This window comes from Nicotiana tabacum, chromosome 13 (assembly GCF_000715075.1).
Source record: "Nicotiana tabacum cultivar K326 chromosome 13, ASM71507v2, whole genome shotgun sequence".
NCBI classification, from domain to species: Eukaryota; Viridiplantae; Streptophyta; class Magnoliopsida; order Solanales; family Solanaceae; genus Nicotiana; species Nicotiana tabacum.
Genome location: NC_134092.1, coordinates 87,160,671 through 87,175,752, shown reverse-complemented (window position 1 = coordinate 87,175,752; position 15,082 = coordinate 87,160,671). Strand labels below are relative to the sequence as shown.

The window sequence follows — 15,082 nt, the reverse complement described above, 5'->3', positions numbered from 1 at the left end:
TATACTTTATGGGTCTATATACACCTTGAAGACCAAAATTTTAGAGATATCAGATGACAAGTCAATACTAAAATTTCCTTCATTCTCAAAAGTTTACCTACTCAATCTACCTATTTTGCAAAACATATTCGTCAATATATGTTTTTGTTTTAGCCACCTTTGTAATAAGTAAAATGTAAAGAATGCAATTTCTCACTCATGAGTCATAATATTTTTTCCGTGACCATAAGATGAGATCTAATTGTATTAACGATGAATTCTGGAGTCACAACAGATTGTTAGCATGAAAATCGGCGTGTTCTAAAGTAGGAGCTATGTTTCTTGTCCTAGCCATAATGTTGAAGAAATAATTGTCAAGCTAGTAAACAAAGCATTTTCCGGAAAAAAGAAGAGAGTGAAATGCAGAAGATAGTAAAAATGGCAAATCCAATTTAGCAAGATTGCAGATTAGACTTATTTTAAGGAAGAAAGCGACTCAAAAGCTGGAAAAAAGGAGGAAATCTTTTTTCTGCACAGTAAAATCAAACATGCATGATGCTTAATTATTATATTCAATAGTTTTGGTAGATGAATATATTGCTGATTACCTTGATATCCTGGTTGTCAAAGATAATTGCTTTTAAATAATCTTTGCACTAAATACAGGAATGACCAGTCTCTTCGTTAGTGAATAGTGATACTGTCTCATAAAAGAAATTTTAATTAAAGAAAAAGATTAAGAGAAATAAAGATAAACACGTTTCGTACCTGTAATGCAGATAATGCACCTTTGAAACAAAATTATGGTTACCTTTAGAGTACAAAACAATTTGGTTGTATTTTTATTTTTATTTTTTTGTCTGAAAATTTTGATTTGTTTCGGGGAACTGATTTTGGGATTATTGTGAGAATTAATTGATTGTTCTGTGCTAAAAAACAGCACATTTAGCTTCCGTGCCCAAACAAACTATAGTCGAACCTCTCTATAACAGACTCGTTTGTTCCGAATACTTTTGGATGTTATAGCGAAGTGTTGTTATATGAACATATATTATAACATAACGTGAAAATTGGTTCCAGAAAAGCTTGGCTTTTATAGTAAAGTGTTGTTATATAGGAATGATGTTACAGAGAGGTATGATTGTATTTCCTCCTATAAATGACTTGCTCAATAAAGCCTGATTGAACGGAACCTGATTTTTGAATGGTGATCCGCCAAAATTTTCAAGAGATTATGACATCATTACACAGGAAATTAACCAGCATTTAGTCTAAGCCAAGGAAAGTCACGAACTCTCTCATGCTCAAATACATTTAAAATAAAGCGTTCAGGTTATGATTTTGAAAGACACAACATCACAATGAAAAAGGGTACACTTCCAACACAGTTCAGATTAATTTCGCCAGCATTTCCACCTTATCGTAGATGCAAAACTGGAACTATAAAAGCACATTACTCTTAGGCTCAAGTTATTATTCATCCCTTCCAGTTATCCTTCTGTTGCCTAATTTCACGTAAGGCTTCAACAGGAGACTTGAATCCCACCTTTTCCTGTTTGGCAAGCAAGAAATCCCAGTTTAAAAAGGCTTCGTGGCACATGGAGACAAGCAGATACACATTCATTCTTCTTTTCTTTTTGGATAAAGCAAGCAGATAGAGATGGTAAACAGGACAGGGCAGATGAGGCGCTATGCAGCAAACCTTCAAACCCGTACTTTTGGGGTAAGATTAGAAGTGCTTAATATGATAAAAAGGTTATGTTATGAGGTATTTGAACCGTAAATAGCCGTATGTTAAGTCCTGAAGTCAAGCAAGTTGTAAAACAAAAGTCGGCAAAAGTTGTCGCAAGTTACGTTCATAAGTTTACTGGAATTTGGGTCTAATGTCACCGAGCTCTTCTTCCAATATACTGGGAGTTACGGATGATCTACCCACCAAATTGAAAGTCTACGAGTCTATTTTCCAACGCATTAAACCGCCCGTCGATACGACATCGAAGTAGAGAGATATTCGCATTTTCGCGAGACTCCGCAGGAAGCCTCTTTTGGGACCCACATAGGCGGTAGGAAACTTCTTTTGATGTATAAATCGGTTTCTCATTTCATTTTCGACACCAACAGATCCTAAACACCCCAAAATACTCTCTAAGGGGTTCCTACATGGTCCAAGGGCAAAATCAATGGCAAACAACATAAATCAAGTGTTGTGAATCCCGTGGTGCTAGTAGAACGTAATTCTATCACGTTGTGCCTGTGTTGGTTGTTCTTCCAAGTTGAGGCAGCATAAGAAAAGGCTTGTTATTTCTGTGTGAGGTAATATTCTTCTCCTCCCACTTGTATTTGAAGTGTATCTAAGTCCTAGCTAAGTTGTATGGATGGAAAAGTGCAACATAACACTTGGTTGTTGTGTATGAAGCGAAGTTGCTCGGACACGAGTGCGGGAGTCCGATACGGGTGCGGATCTAGAGGTCGGATCCTTCGAAAAGTAAATTTTAAGATTCGGGGATACGGATCCTAGTACGGATACGGGTGTTGGAACCCGACTAAAACTAATATAAAAAAAAGTAATAATATAAAAATATCTCTAAATTATGAAACTTTTGTGGAATACTTACGTATAGCTTGTAAAGTGTGGATTTTTTTATTTATTCTCAAGTTGTTGAAGTAAAGGATTGATTTCCTAGATAAGGTATGCCATTTTCTTCAAATTTACTCTAGTTTTGGTTCTGATTTTGAGAATCAAATTGTATCTCGTCTCGAATTTTTCCGTCTGTCGCAGTCAAAGTTCCCAAAATTGTTTGGCCAGATCAGGTACGGATCCCATACCCATACTCATACTAGTGTCGTGTCGACACGGGTGCGGCACCTAAACTGCCATGTCGGAGCAACTTAGGTATGAAGTGATTGAGGTGTGTTGGGCTGTTTTTGTGATATTTTGTGATGGATATAAAGTTGGAAAATGATGTATATATGTTTGTTATGTGCTGGACATGTTTGTTTTGATTGTTTGGATTCGAGGAAAGTGGAAAAAATAGGGGAGGTGTTGTCCAAATTATTATAGACGAGCTTATTGCCCTTTGTGTCGATTTCTAGTTTCCATAGCTTAACAATAGTTTCCTTATCGCTTGTTGTAGATCGAAGTGCTATACGGGCTGAGTTTGACGTCGTGTGGTTAAGTAGTCGACAAGGTATGTTAAGGCTAACTCTCTTCGTTTGGCATGAACTAAGTTGACCGAAACAGAAACGTAACCAAATGTTTCTTTCCAAAGATGGCTCTACTCTTAGCAATAGAGATGGTTATGCTCATTTTTCATATCTATATTTCATAAGTACCTTATATCTTGTTCTCGTTGGTTGATGATGGGAGGTATAATGTCATGTTAATCACATAAGGATAGTCGGAGGTGTAACGACCTTATATCACTCCAACATGCTCATAATGCATCTTAATGGTCTTCATGTGTGTGTATATATATATATATATATGGGTTTTGCTAACCTACTACATGGTTGTAGTAGGTTAGCATTGTATACACTTTTGAGTTCTCCAAAATACCCCTAGCATCATATAAGCGACATATGAACTATTGGAGGTTTTTCTGTCATTTCCTAGTCCAATTCTCTTCTTTACCTTTTTGATCCAATCTGCTCCCTTTTACTGCAATCTCTACTTTTAACTCCTCGACCTTCACAAGAAGCTCAAAAAACGTAACTCAAACATGGATTGAATCTCAAAAAGAAAAATGTTTTGTTGTTTATCAGTTTTCTAACATTGAGCCATCAAAAGTTAAGCCAGATCTAACCAATTTCATTGACTAAGGGTGTGTTTGGTATGAAGGAAAATGTTTTCCATGAAAATATTTTCATGGAAAATGAGTGATTTTATCACTTATTTTCCCTTGTTTGGTTGGTGAGTGAAAAACTATTTTCGGAAAATATTTTCTAGTGTTTGGTTAGAGAATAGAAAATATTTTTTTATGCTACTCAACTCGCCCTCCTTCCCCCAAGTCTCCAAAAATTCACACAAACCCAAAGGAACTAATGTGTTGCTTTACTTTTTTACGCAAAAATAACGTTGAAATTTGTGCTCCATAACTAAAAAGAAAATACTCTTTTTTTGGTTGAAAAAGAAAGTACTCTTTCTACAACATGAAAATAAAGTACTCATTTTTGAAATAAAAGAAAATATTTTTTCTACATCATGAAAAGAAATACTCATTTTGTTGAAATTAAAAAAAATACTTTTTTTAATCATGAAAAGAAAATACTTTTTTATTGAAATAAAAAAAATACTTTTTCTACATGAAAAGAAAGCATTTTTTTGGTTAAAATGAAAAAAATACTTTTCTATATCATGAAAAAAAAACTCATTTATTGAAATGAAAAAACAAATCTATCTATAACATGAAAAAAAAAATACTATTAATAATATTTTTATTTAGGGTGGGGTGGGGTGGAGGGGTGTGGGTGGATGTCGGGTTGGTGGGGGTGAGGGTTGGTGGGGATGGGGAATAGGATGGGGAAGGTTGAGAAGGAGTTTTGGAAAATGTTTTCCCTTCTCTTGATAGGGAAAACATTTTCCTCCAATGTTCATGAGGAAAATGTTTTCCAAAACATTTAAGCCAACCAAACATGGGAAAATTGAAAAACATTTTCCGAAAAATATTTTCCTTCATACCAAACACACTTTAAAGCTCCTTATCTTTTTAAATCTGTAAACCCAGCAATCAAAAGCTAACCTAAATCTAAAACCAATTTCATTGCTATAATCTGAAATATAAACCCAGAAATCAAAGGTGAAAATAAATCTAAACCAATTTCATTGTTATAATCTAAAACTGAAACATTGAAATTGGTTATAATCTGAAACTTTCATACACTTTTGATAGGATTCATCTTGATAAAAATGGAACCATCTTATCGTCAATTTACCTTCCAGTTTTTGGTTTCTAATTGGGTGTGATACTATGATTTAGATGGGTGTGATTCTTTCTTCATGGATGTAGTAAGAATTGAGGAGAAGAAAAGGAAGACAACTTGGGTGGGAATCGCATAGAAAGAGTAATTTTTGTAAAGACAAAAGAGTCCCTACATTTAATGTGTTGGTGAAGCATGATTGGAGTTTGTAAGGACATTTTGGCAAGCTTAAAAGTGGATACAATGCTAACCTACTACAACCATGCAGTAGGTTAGCAAAATCCTCTATATATATAATTATATCGATGACGTTATATACGCGTATATGTACAATACATAGCACCACTGATCAGTTGGTTATGATGATGATGATGCCCATAGAGGTCAATGGCGCTATATACGCATGATGTATCTCAACGGCGTTATATACGCATATATATTGTATCATTGCATAATGCATATCATGGCCCTCAGTGGCAATTCAGAGTTTCGGGTCGACCCTTATTGTCTCTTACTTACGTTCATGTCTCTATTTATGCTTTATCTGCCTTACACACCAGTACATTCTTTCGTAATGACGTCCTATTGCCGGGGGCGCTGTGTTTCATACCCACAGGTCTAGGTAGACAGGTTGACGGACCTCCCCAGTAGGATATCCAGTTCAGCGGTGGTGCGATGCACTCCATTCTTCCCGGAGTTACTGTAGTGTGTCGGTATGATATGAAATCTATGCATTTATGCATTTTTGGTATGGCGGGACCCTGTCTCGACCTTCTTGTCCAATATGATGATCTTATAGGATTGTAGAGTTGGGTTGTATGTCTTGTTATCATGTATGGCCTTGCCGGCCTCTTTGTTGGTCAGTTGACTCGAATAGTGGCCTTGTCGGCCTTATGAATGTATATATGTTTTAGGCTGCTCCCCCACCCTCCCCCCTTCAGGCTATATGATCAGATGGCCTTCTGATGGTCATTATGTGGCCGTGTGGGCCTTATACGAGTTATAATCATTTTGTCGATGGATTAGATATGTCACGGCTTTGTTGACCTAATCTTCTGTATGTTCAGAGTATGACTTCAGATGTGGTTCGCTCAGGCCGGCCACACCCTCCAAGGTTGGGGTGTGACAAACTTGAGAAAAATTGAAGCATCTTGCCTAAGATAAATTGGGGGATGGTCCCCAAAATATCGTTAAAGGGAGATAGGTTACTACAATAGAATCCCGCGATGAGTTTCGGGTGACCATTAATACGTTTAAGAAGATCACCTAAGCTGACGTACCAAGAGTTGTGATCCCAAGTCATTTATAAGGATCAGATTATCCCAGCAGTGGCAGGAGGTGACATAGGCCCTTCGTCCATACATAAAGGAGTCGTACTACCACTTTTCGTTGAGGGTTGCATGTATTGGTGCTAGTAAGCTAAAGTATGTTATAGGTATTGGGTTGATAAGACCTTCAGACTCATTATGCGACATGTTATAATTCCAAACACCTTCTGGATGAGAATAGCTTATTGGGACAAGCGCCCCCGCCCCCGCCCCCGTCCCCAAAAGTTTTTATTTTTTCCCGTCAAGACTGCACTACGTATTTGAGGATAATGAAAGTGTGACTATATCATTTTCGGTTAAAGATTAAAAACGACAATAGTTTAAAATGGGAAAATGGTCCATCTAGGGGTGGCAATTTAAGCCCAAACCCATTTAACCCGCCCAAGGTTGGGCCGCTCATTGACCCACCCACTATTGAACTCGGCCCATCTTGATCCAGCCCATCTAAAGTTGGGTTAATTTTTAGCCCAAATTGATCCATAATCAACTTCGCTAAAATGTCATTAAAATAATTCCTCATTGTTTGATATGTTATATATGACCATAACAAAAGGGGAAAAGTCTTATTTGGTAATTACACAATTCATAAAAAAACAACACGCATTAACTAAAATTTGGTAAGAATTTGGGTGGGTTGGGCTATGACCCAAATTTTAGCCCATCTTGACCCAACATGTCTTAGCCCAAGTAACTTTTGTGCAGGTCAATGACCCGCCCACTTATTGACTCAACCCATTTTGACCCGCTTAAAATCACCCCAGCCCGCCCATTTGACACCCCCTAAGTCTATCGCTATTTTATGATTTTTGAGATAGCAGTTCGCCTTCCAGTCCTATTGAGTTAAGACTTTGATGATGGATGTTGCCAAATACTACTATATATATTCAAATATTGTGCTTGAGATACTATACATAAAAAAGTATTATTTATTTCCTTGGAATATATAATGGTAGAAGAGTAGATAGCATGGAGTTGAGTTTTGCAGTTTTAACCACAAGGTTGGTTATTTTGTGGGGCTGCTTTTGATGGGATGGAACTGGGTAGGGTGTAAAATAGGAGGAAAACATAAAAATTAATTTTTTACAAATAATGTTTAAACTTAAGCCGCCCACCCACATAAGAGCGAACCCGCCCCATTGCCATCTCTACTTGTAGCAGAGACACATTCATATCACATGCTCATTAAGAGACTCCATTCTAATATTTTTCTCCTTTTTTCTTGGATAAAGGTGGTGCCGGGGCGAGCTTGGGCATCTCACCTATTCTGCCAAATACCTAATACCTCCCACCTACGTGAGTAACTTTACCCACCAAGCCTTAAGAGGATAAAAAGAAATCACCTAGCACCTTTGTCTCTAATGCAATTTGAATCCCTGGTCTCCCATGGTTTTACCGACTTCAATAACCGGTAAGCCACACCCTTAAATAAACTCTATGCTAATTTTATCAGAAGTATTTCTTTTTTCTCCTCCTCTAAAATGCAATAAGATAGGTGTTCTACGAAACTAATGTTACCTGAACCTCTGGAAGATCAGCCCGCATGAATGGGTTAGTCTCCAATTCTTCCTGAATGGTTGATGGAATAGTTGGAAGGCCAACTCTTCTCTGATGCTCAGCCCACGCCAACTTTTGTGCAATTTTGGCATTGTCAGGTTCAACTGTTAAAGCGAACTGCAAATTTTTTACTGTGTACTGCAAATCATTTCACAAGCATTAGGATTCCCTAAGAAAGTAGGGGATTGCTGCTAAAACCCAAAAAAATAATAGTCATCTTAGAAAAATTGCTAACACCACATGAACAAGTAAATTTGCGTGAGAGGCAAACAGTAATACGCCGAAAATTATTTGTGGACAAGAAGCTTTATTACCATGGCAGAGAACATTCATGTTTATATGGTCACCCCCCCCCCCCCCTCGTTGCCTTTAACTGTAGCATGTGAAGAATAGACCAGTATCACAGTGAAGTTCTACCGATAGGAGATGCAGGGTAATTGGAGAGGGGATGACTGGAGAATAGGGGGGTTTTATTCTAGCTAATAGATTTTTTTTTTTTGTGTGTGTGGGGGGGTTTGGGGGGAGGGGGGGGGCAATATTCTCCCAAAGTTCAAACAATCACAATCTCAGTGACCAAAAAAAAACAGACAGAGAGCCCGCAAGTCATAGAAATGCTGAGTTCGGGAAGGACGAATCACTCGCGAAAAGGGATCTGATGTAGAGTAACCGCCAAGAGCGTCATGCATATGCAAATATCAATTAGGTATTGGAATCAAAAGTATATATTTTTTTTTTTTGAACTGGAGGCCATATGCAGCTGTGTATTACAGTTGATGACATCTTTTTGTGACAGAAATCTTAGACAGCAGGAAAAAGACATGTTAAAGGGAGATATTTGCATGTGCCTATATGAAAGGTGGATGCTATTTAACTTTTTTATTTGTCCTTCCTTTCAACTGAAGTGCTCATCACACTCTGAAGGCGTGGGAAAATTTTAAAGGAAATAATATCTCTGTGCTACACCTAGAACTGAGGGGCTAAAGTTGCTCTAGTCCTTAAGACATGGACAAAGAAAGGGTAACTTGATGATTTGTTCTGCTTATTTTCCACTTTTTCCTCAAGTGTTCTAAACTCTCTTTAAAAGTCCTATTAAAAAATTGTTCAAATGTGGTACATTAGAGAGTTAACTGTTGATGCTCAAAATCTAGAATCCATCCTGAGAACAATATATGTGATACAAGAGTAATTCTTTTCTTTCAAAAATTTATAAGAGCATGCATACGTTACCTCATGGCCACAATACACCCGAGTTGGCTTTGGCAAAGAACCTAGTGTCACACACAGTGACTGATACATTTGTTCTGCAGTGCCTTCAAAAAACTTACCACAACCAGCAATAAACTGCAAGCCAAAAAGATGAATAATGTTAAAACAAAATTATTTTGATCATCCAACAGTATAGTCACAAAATATTTAAAGAAGACTGTCAGTTCAGAGGAACTCCTCCTACTCGCGTTGTCACACAATCTTCTGGTTTCACATACTGATTTGTTGCTTTATTCCACTTTTAACAGAACTTGAATAGGGTGGTTAGAGTTCCCATCACTTCTCCCAAAAATAAAACCATTTCAAATCCATGAAGAGAATTTCCAAGAAAGAGCAAAGCCAACTGGAAAGAGTAGACAGATAAACCAAAAGTGGTCCAATCTACCGCCACCCTTCCAAATTTTGGACTACGTTACAGCTAAGTTGCTCGGACTCTTTACTTTCAGTGCCGCATCCGTATCGACACGACGTCGGTTCCTTACCGGATCTGGTCAACCGATTTTGGGTATACAGATACAATAGTTTCTGAAATTAAAACAAATGCTAGGGTGAAATTGAAGAAAATAGAATACCTTGTATATAGAAATCTCTATGTTAGTCGTTTTCCTTTTATCTCCTTGAATTCTCCTCTTGAATAATATTTTCTCCTTCTCAGACTACCTTATAAGTTTTTCTCATAGTGTCTCATAATTTAGACATATTTTTATTAACTCTATTTTTAGAAATTCAAATACTTTTAGCAGAATCCCCCCACCCATATACCTGGATCCGTACCCCCGAATCTTAAATTTAGATCATGAAGGATCCAACCTCTAAACCTGCACCCGTACCCGAGTCCGAGCAACTTAGCGTTATGGTGAACAACTTATTGAGCAAAAGGAGTTTGAATCAAAATATTCTTGTGCTATCTACCATAATACCTACATGAGAAATTTACCAGAAAGGAGAGAGAAGCAGAAGATGGATTTGTTGTGATTGCAAGTCTGTGATGTCCCAAAAAAATTTGTGCTGTGCGTTACAGAGATGGCTGAGAAAAGAGAGAGTGAAGATTGAAACTGAAGCAAGATAGGAAGATTGACGATAGCGCAAAAGTGTTTTCTTCAGTAGCCCGAATAATCTGTCAGTAATTGAGGACCTCATTCATTAATCAACAGCCGCTCCTATGATTTTAATTTATTTGGAAAACACCTAGAAGCCTTTAAGTTGACTCCATATATTAAACGTTTTTCTGAAAATTCTCCACTGTTTTAGGCTCCCGAAAAGTTTTCTCCTTCCATTCCCTTGTGTTTAATCAATAAAAGATAATAATTTCATTAAGTCGGCTGCACTAAGTTGGTGTTGCAGTATGTATAACAAATACAGATACAAATTCCCATTGAATCCTGCAGGGAGCTAACTAAATATGAGATTGTTAGCACTCTCTATATATTCATTTCTACACCAAAAGGAAAGTAACCCAAGGCAGTTGACCTATTCTTTTGCAACGGCTCTGCTTTACTCTCATAGAATCTCAAGTACCTTCCTCTCCATACTCCTGTTTTCATTTTTTCTTTGAATAGGAACTCTTGTCAACTGAACACTGCACCAATCTGTTTCCTCAATAATGTTCATGAGGAAGGAGCACCTTCCCGAACATGAAGAAAATAACAAACTAATAAACAAATGGCAGCAACAGAATTATGAAAGCAATCGTACAGGTGAAAATGAAGAAAGGTGCACCATGAATGACCTAAATCTGGAAACACTGAAGACAAAGTGTGCGCTTGCTGCATAAGGAAATATGATTCGAACAAATTCTTAAAGTAGAGGCACAATAGTTGACACAAAGCAAAACACAGACTGTACGGGAACCAACTATTAAATTAAGTTCCACTTACTCCTAAAAGATTTTGTAAAGGAGGTCGAGATCTCCACTCACCAATGTATCCCCAGTAAAAACAGCAGGATCCTCTCCCTCTTTGCCAGTAACATAGTAGCTTATATGACCTTTTGTGTGACTGAAAGGAGGGGAAAAGCAATTAATTTTGCGAAACGACCTTGTAGGAGAACGAGATGAGATACAATTTTCTATAACGTTCCAACGTATCAGAGATTATAACGGTATGCTTCATAATATCCTTTGAGTCTACTGCGACTCATTCAAGAGATATTTCCAAAATGAGTATAGCTTTTTTCCATTAGTATCAGGAAGCGGGGTCATCAAACAAGAGTATCCAAATAAGGAAAGCAGCCGAGTCCTTGACAAAAAATCAGTATTAAGAACATCGAATTAAGAATGAGTAACGAAAGGAAGCGAGCAAACTTAATATCACTTACCTTGGAGTGTGAAGAGATAATATGCTGATGTCAGCACCAAGGGATATCTTGTCACCATTTTCAACTTTATCAGTACAACCCCTCACATTATCAACCGATCCATCATAAATTTTTATTCCAGGAACAAGCTGCTTCATTTTATCATTCCCTCCGGCATGATCCCTGAAATGTGTTTGCGCTCATCAAGATCAGACAAATGCAGAATCCGTAGATGAACCTAAAGAGATTTATACAGCATATGCAGAATGATAAAAGTTAAGAAACATCCTAAAGTTGACCTGATTTATGTATTTGTCCCAAAACATTTATCTCTGTGGAGGATTGTTCAACCCATGCTAGCCATGGAGCAAGCTCGTGTTATTTTCCCCTCTTGGGATACATGTAAACTCAATAAACATCCAGAGAACAAATGCAAGAAGGAGAAAACAACCTAAATGACAAACCATCAAATAAGATTAAAAGAATTAGTCACAACCCCACCCCCCCCCCCACCCCCGGAAAAAATGCACAGATGGTTTACTTCAACTTCTTGTTAGGTTCCCTTTAAAAAGGGCAGTCGCACAAATCATCCCGCATTCACGCAGGGTCCGGTGAAGAGTCGCACCTCAAGGGGTGTGATGTAGACAAGCTACCCTAATGCAAGCATTAGTGGTTGCTTCCACGACTTGAACCCGTGACTTATAGGTCACCAATAAAATATACTAGTCAATGAACATCTTAAAATTGTGTCCATTTTAGTTGTAATACTAAATATATTAGCTACATATCATTTCTATCAGCATCTCATTTCTTTTTTATTTGTTTTATTAATCCATATATTATTAACTATTGCTCTCCTTCCTCCTTTACATGAGGCAGTTTCGGCTTTCTGTTTTGGGACGTCCCAAAAATGTTTGATAAAGTTCAATTTCTTCACAATTTTCAAGGATTCAAATTCATTAGCATTCAAAATTTTACTATGATATGATGTTCTCTACCGAACAAACTTTCAATTTTAGTGTTTTCTTCTACTATCACCAATAAAATATACTAGTCAATGAACATCTTAAAATTGTGTCCATTTTAGTTGTAATACTAAATATATTAGCTACATATCATTTCTATCAGCATCTCATTTCTTTTTTATTTGTTTTATTAATCCATATATTATTAACTATTGCTCTCCTTCCTCCTTTACATGAGGCAGTTTCGGCTTTCTGTTTTGGGACGTCCCAAAAATGTTTGATAAAGTTCAATTTCTTCACAATTTTCAAGGATTCAAATTCATTAGCATTCAAAATTTTACTATGATATGATGTTCTCTACCGAACAAACTTTCAATTTTAGTGTTTTCTTCTACTATCACCAATAAAATATACTAGTCAATGAACATCTTAAAATTGTGTCCATTTTAGTTGTAATACTAAATATATTAGCTACATATCATTTCTATCAGCATCTCATTTCTTTTTTATTTGTTTTATTAATCCATATATTATTAACTATTGCTCTCCTTCCTCCTTTACATGAGGCAGTTTCGGCTTTCTGTTTCGGGACGTCCCAAAAATGTTTGATAAAGTTCAATTTCTTCACAATTTTCAAGGATTCAAATTCATTAGCATTCAAAATTTTACTATGATATGATGTTCTCTACCGAACAAACTTTCAATTTTAGTGTTTTCTTCTACTATCACCAATAAAATATACTATTCAATGAACATCTTAAAAGTCCGTATCATATAAATTGTGATGGAGGGAGTATCTATTATCAACATCCTCTCTTTCTTTTCTTTTTTTTTGATAAGGTAAGATTTATTGGTGTAAACCAGCAGACACTGGGAAAGGTTCATCACAGAGAATGTAAGGAACAGATAAAGTCCAACATAGCTTCAGGCTCTAAGAAGTTTGCCGCTGCAATGAAAACTAAGCAAGAATATATATTTGTGTTTAGGCTTAACTACATCTATTATCAACATCTTTTCTTGGGTTGAAACAAAGAGAATTTTGGGATTTTCAAGTTCTATCAAATGAGCAATTTTGTCCATTCATTAATCTGACGAAAAAAAATTAAACCTGTTCTTCAAAGAGAACTAATGCCATTAGAACTGCACATATGATCAAATGGTCCCACATGATTTTGTTCTAATTACAAGACAATGCCTTCGCCAGCAGTCGTCCGACCAGTAAGCAAGGTGCAAAAATTCACTTGCCCTTCTTTATAAACTTAACAATAGCTTTTTTTAAGAAAAAAACTTGAGAAATAGCTATTTCTGAAAATTCCAATTTACATTTCAGGATAATGGATCCTTCATCATACATTACATTGAATTGACTATCACCCAAAACTGTTTTGACTCTGTCAATAAGGGCCGTTGTGTATGGATATGAATACTACTCCTATTTCAGTATTTGCACATATTGAAATTCAGTATTTGAAAATATTGATTTTCAAGTGAATTTTATGTCCAGACACGGATTTCCATAAAGTTTTTTATTCAACTTCAACTTCCAACACTCTTTTTTCAACTATAACTCAAACATTGTCCAAACGCCTCCGTTGCGCCTTCATAAGAACTTTGACCTATCACTAATATGGTAAAAACGGTCAAATATGTGCTCTCGATTGCTACCCTCAGGAAATAAAGAAATTAAAACCAACTAAAACTAAAACCAAGAAATTCTCAGAAAACAGGCAAATTCAACAATCAAATGGAAAATAAATAGAAAACTAAACAAAACGTAGAATTAAGAAAAAACAAAGAAGATAAAAACAGATTTCAGATACCGAGCATTATTATCGGAGCACTTAAAGAAAAAAAAGATAATAGAAGTGGAACGGACCAGTGGTGATGAGTGGTGAGAACAAACTTAAGGTCAACTTCGTTCTCTTGAGCAACTCTAAGGACCTTATGTGGCTCCACTGGGTCCACCACTGCAGCATCCTTTGTTGTTTCATCTATGATCCTGCAAACCAGCCCAAAAATTCATAGAATAAACACACAGAAAAAAAAAACCCTAAACCTGATATGAATTAACAAAATTTGAAATAGACATCTGAATGTGAGCAACAAACATATAGGAATAGTTGTCATCTAAGCATGGAATGTGAAGAACTTTCATCTCTGGCGCCGATCAGATGATAATACCAGACCACTCAGTTCTGTCAAGTTGGAAAAAGGAAATCATCGAGCGCGACTGTTAAAACTGTGAGAACAAGGGACTAGAATGACGTGGATAAGATTCGATGTTCCACAGCGTTTGAGCAACTGACGTGGCAAGGAAAATATTAATGTGTGTTTCGGTGGGCAAAAATAATTCTTTTTTTTTTTGGAGTTGTAGAAATGTCTAAAAGAATGCAGAATTGCTCAATTGGAATGCAGAATTGGACACCCCTGACAACTTTTATTTAGTTCCTCTTAAATTTTATGTGATTTTTAATATCTCTGAATTTAAAAATTTGATAGTCTTAATCCCCCTATATATGTTGATGTGGCAAAGAGCGTGAATATACTCTTTTTTAGGTGTGTGAAAGGAAAAATAAATTGAAAAATTAGCTTTCAAGTGTGGTATATTCAAATATTAATTGCCACATAATCAAATATAATGATATATTTATTTCAATTGTATTTTTCATTGTTTCTTCTTAATATAAATTGCATATTTTTTTCCAATTGTATTTTTTTAGATACAATATATATGGAAGAGTTAGTTGAAACTCCATTTATTTTAGCCAAATAAAAATA

The 15,082-nt window shown here is 36.3% G+C and overlaps 1 protein-coding gene across 1 annotated transcript; it reads right to left on the bottom strand.

Annotated features, from left to right (window-relative positions):
- Window positions 1-1,263: 1,263 nt before the first annotated feature.
- On the bottom strand, window positions 1,264-14,569 carry LOC107828289 (hydroxyacylglutathione hydrolase cytoplasmic). Its single transcript, XM_075228110.1, has 7 exons — window positions 14,413-14,569; window positions 14,181-14,303; window positions 11,361-11,522; window positions 10,963-11,041; window positions 9,006-9,119; window positions 7,740-7,916; window positions 1,264-1,531 (listed from the first exon to the last, which is right to left on the bottom strand). Exons 1-7 carry the CDS (start codon window positions 14,457-14,459, stop codon window positions 1,457-1,459), a joined length of 777 nt encoding a protein of 258 aa, XP_075084211.1. The 5' UTR covers window positions 14,460-14,569; the 3' UTR covers window positions 1,264-1,456.
- Between the last annotated feature and the right edge of the window lie 513 nt (window positions 14,570-15,082).

Excerpts from the sequence above, each read along its gene's own strand:
- LOC107828289 (XM_075228110.1), bottom strand. The coding sequence starts at position 14,459 with ATGAAAGTTCTTCACATTCCATGCTTAGATGACAACTATTCCTATAT. Across the intron at positions 11,042-11,360 it reads TTATCTCTTCACACTCCAAG|TCACACAAAAGGTCATATAA; the intron begins GTAAGTGATATT and ends CCCTCCTTTCAG. Across the intron at positions 1,532-7,739 it reads CTGATCTTCCAGAGGTTCAG|GAAAAGGTGGGATTCAAGTC; the intron begins GTAACATTAGTT and ends CTTGCCAAACAG.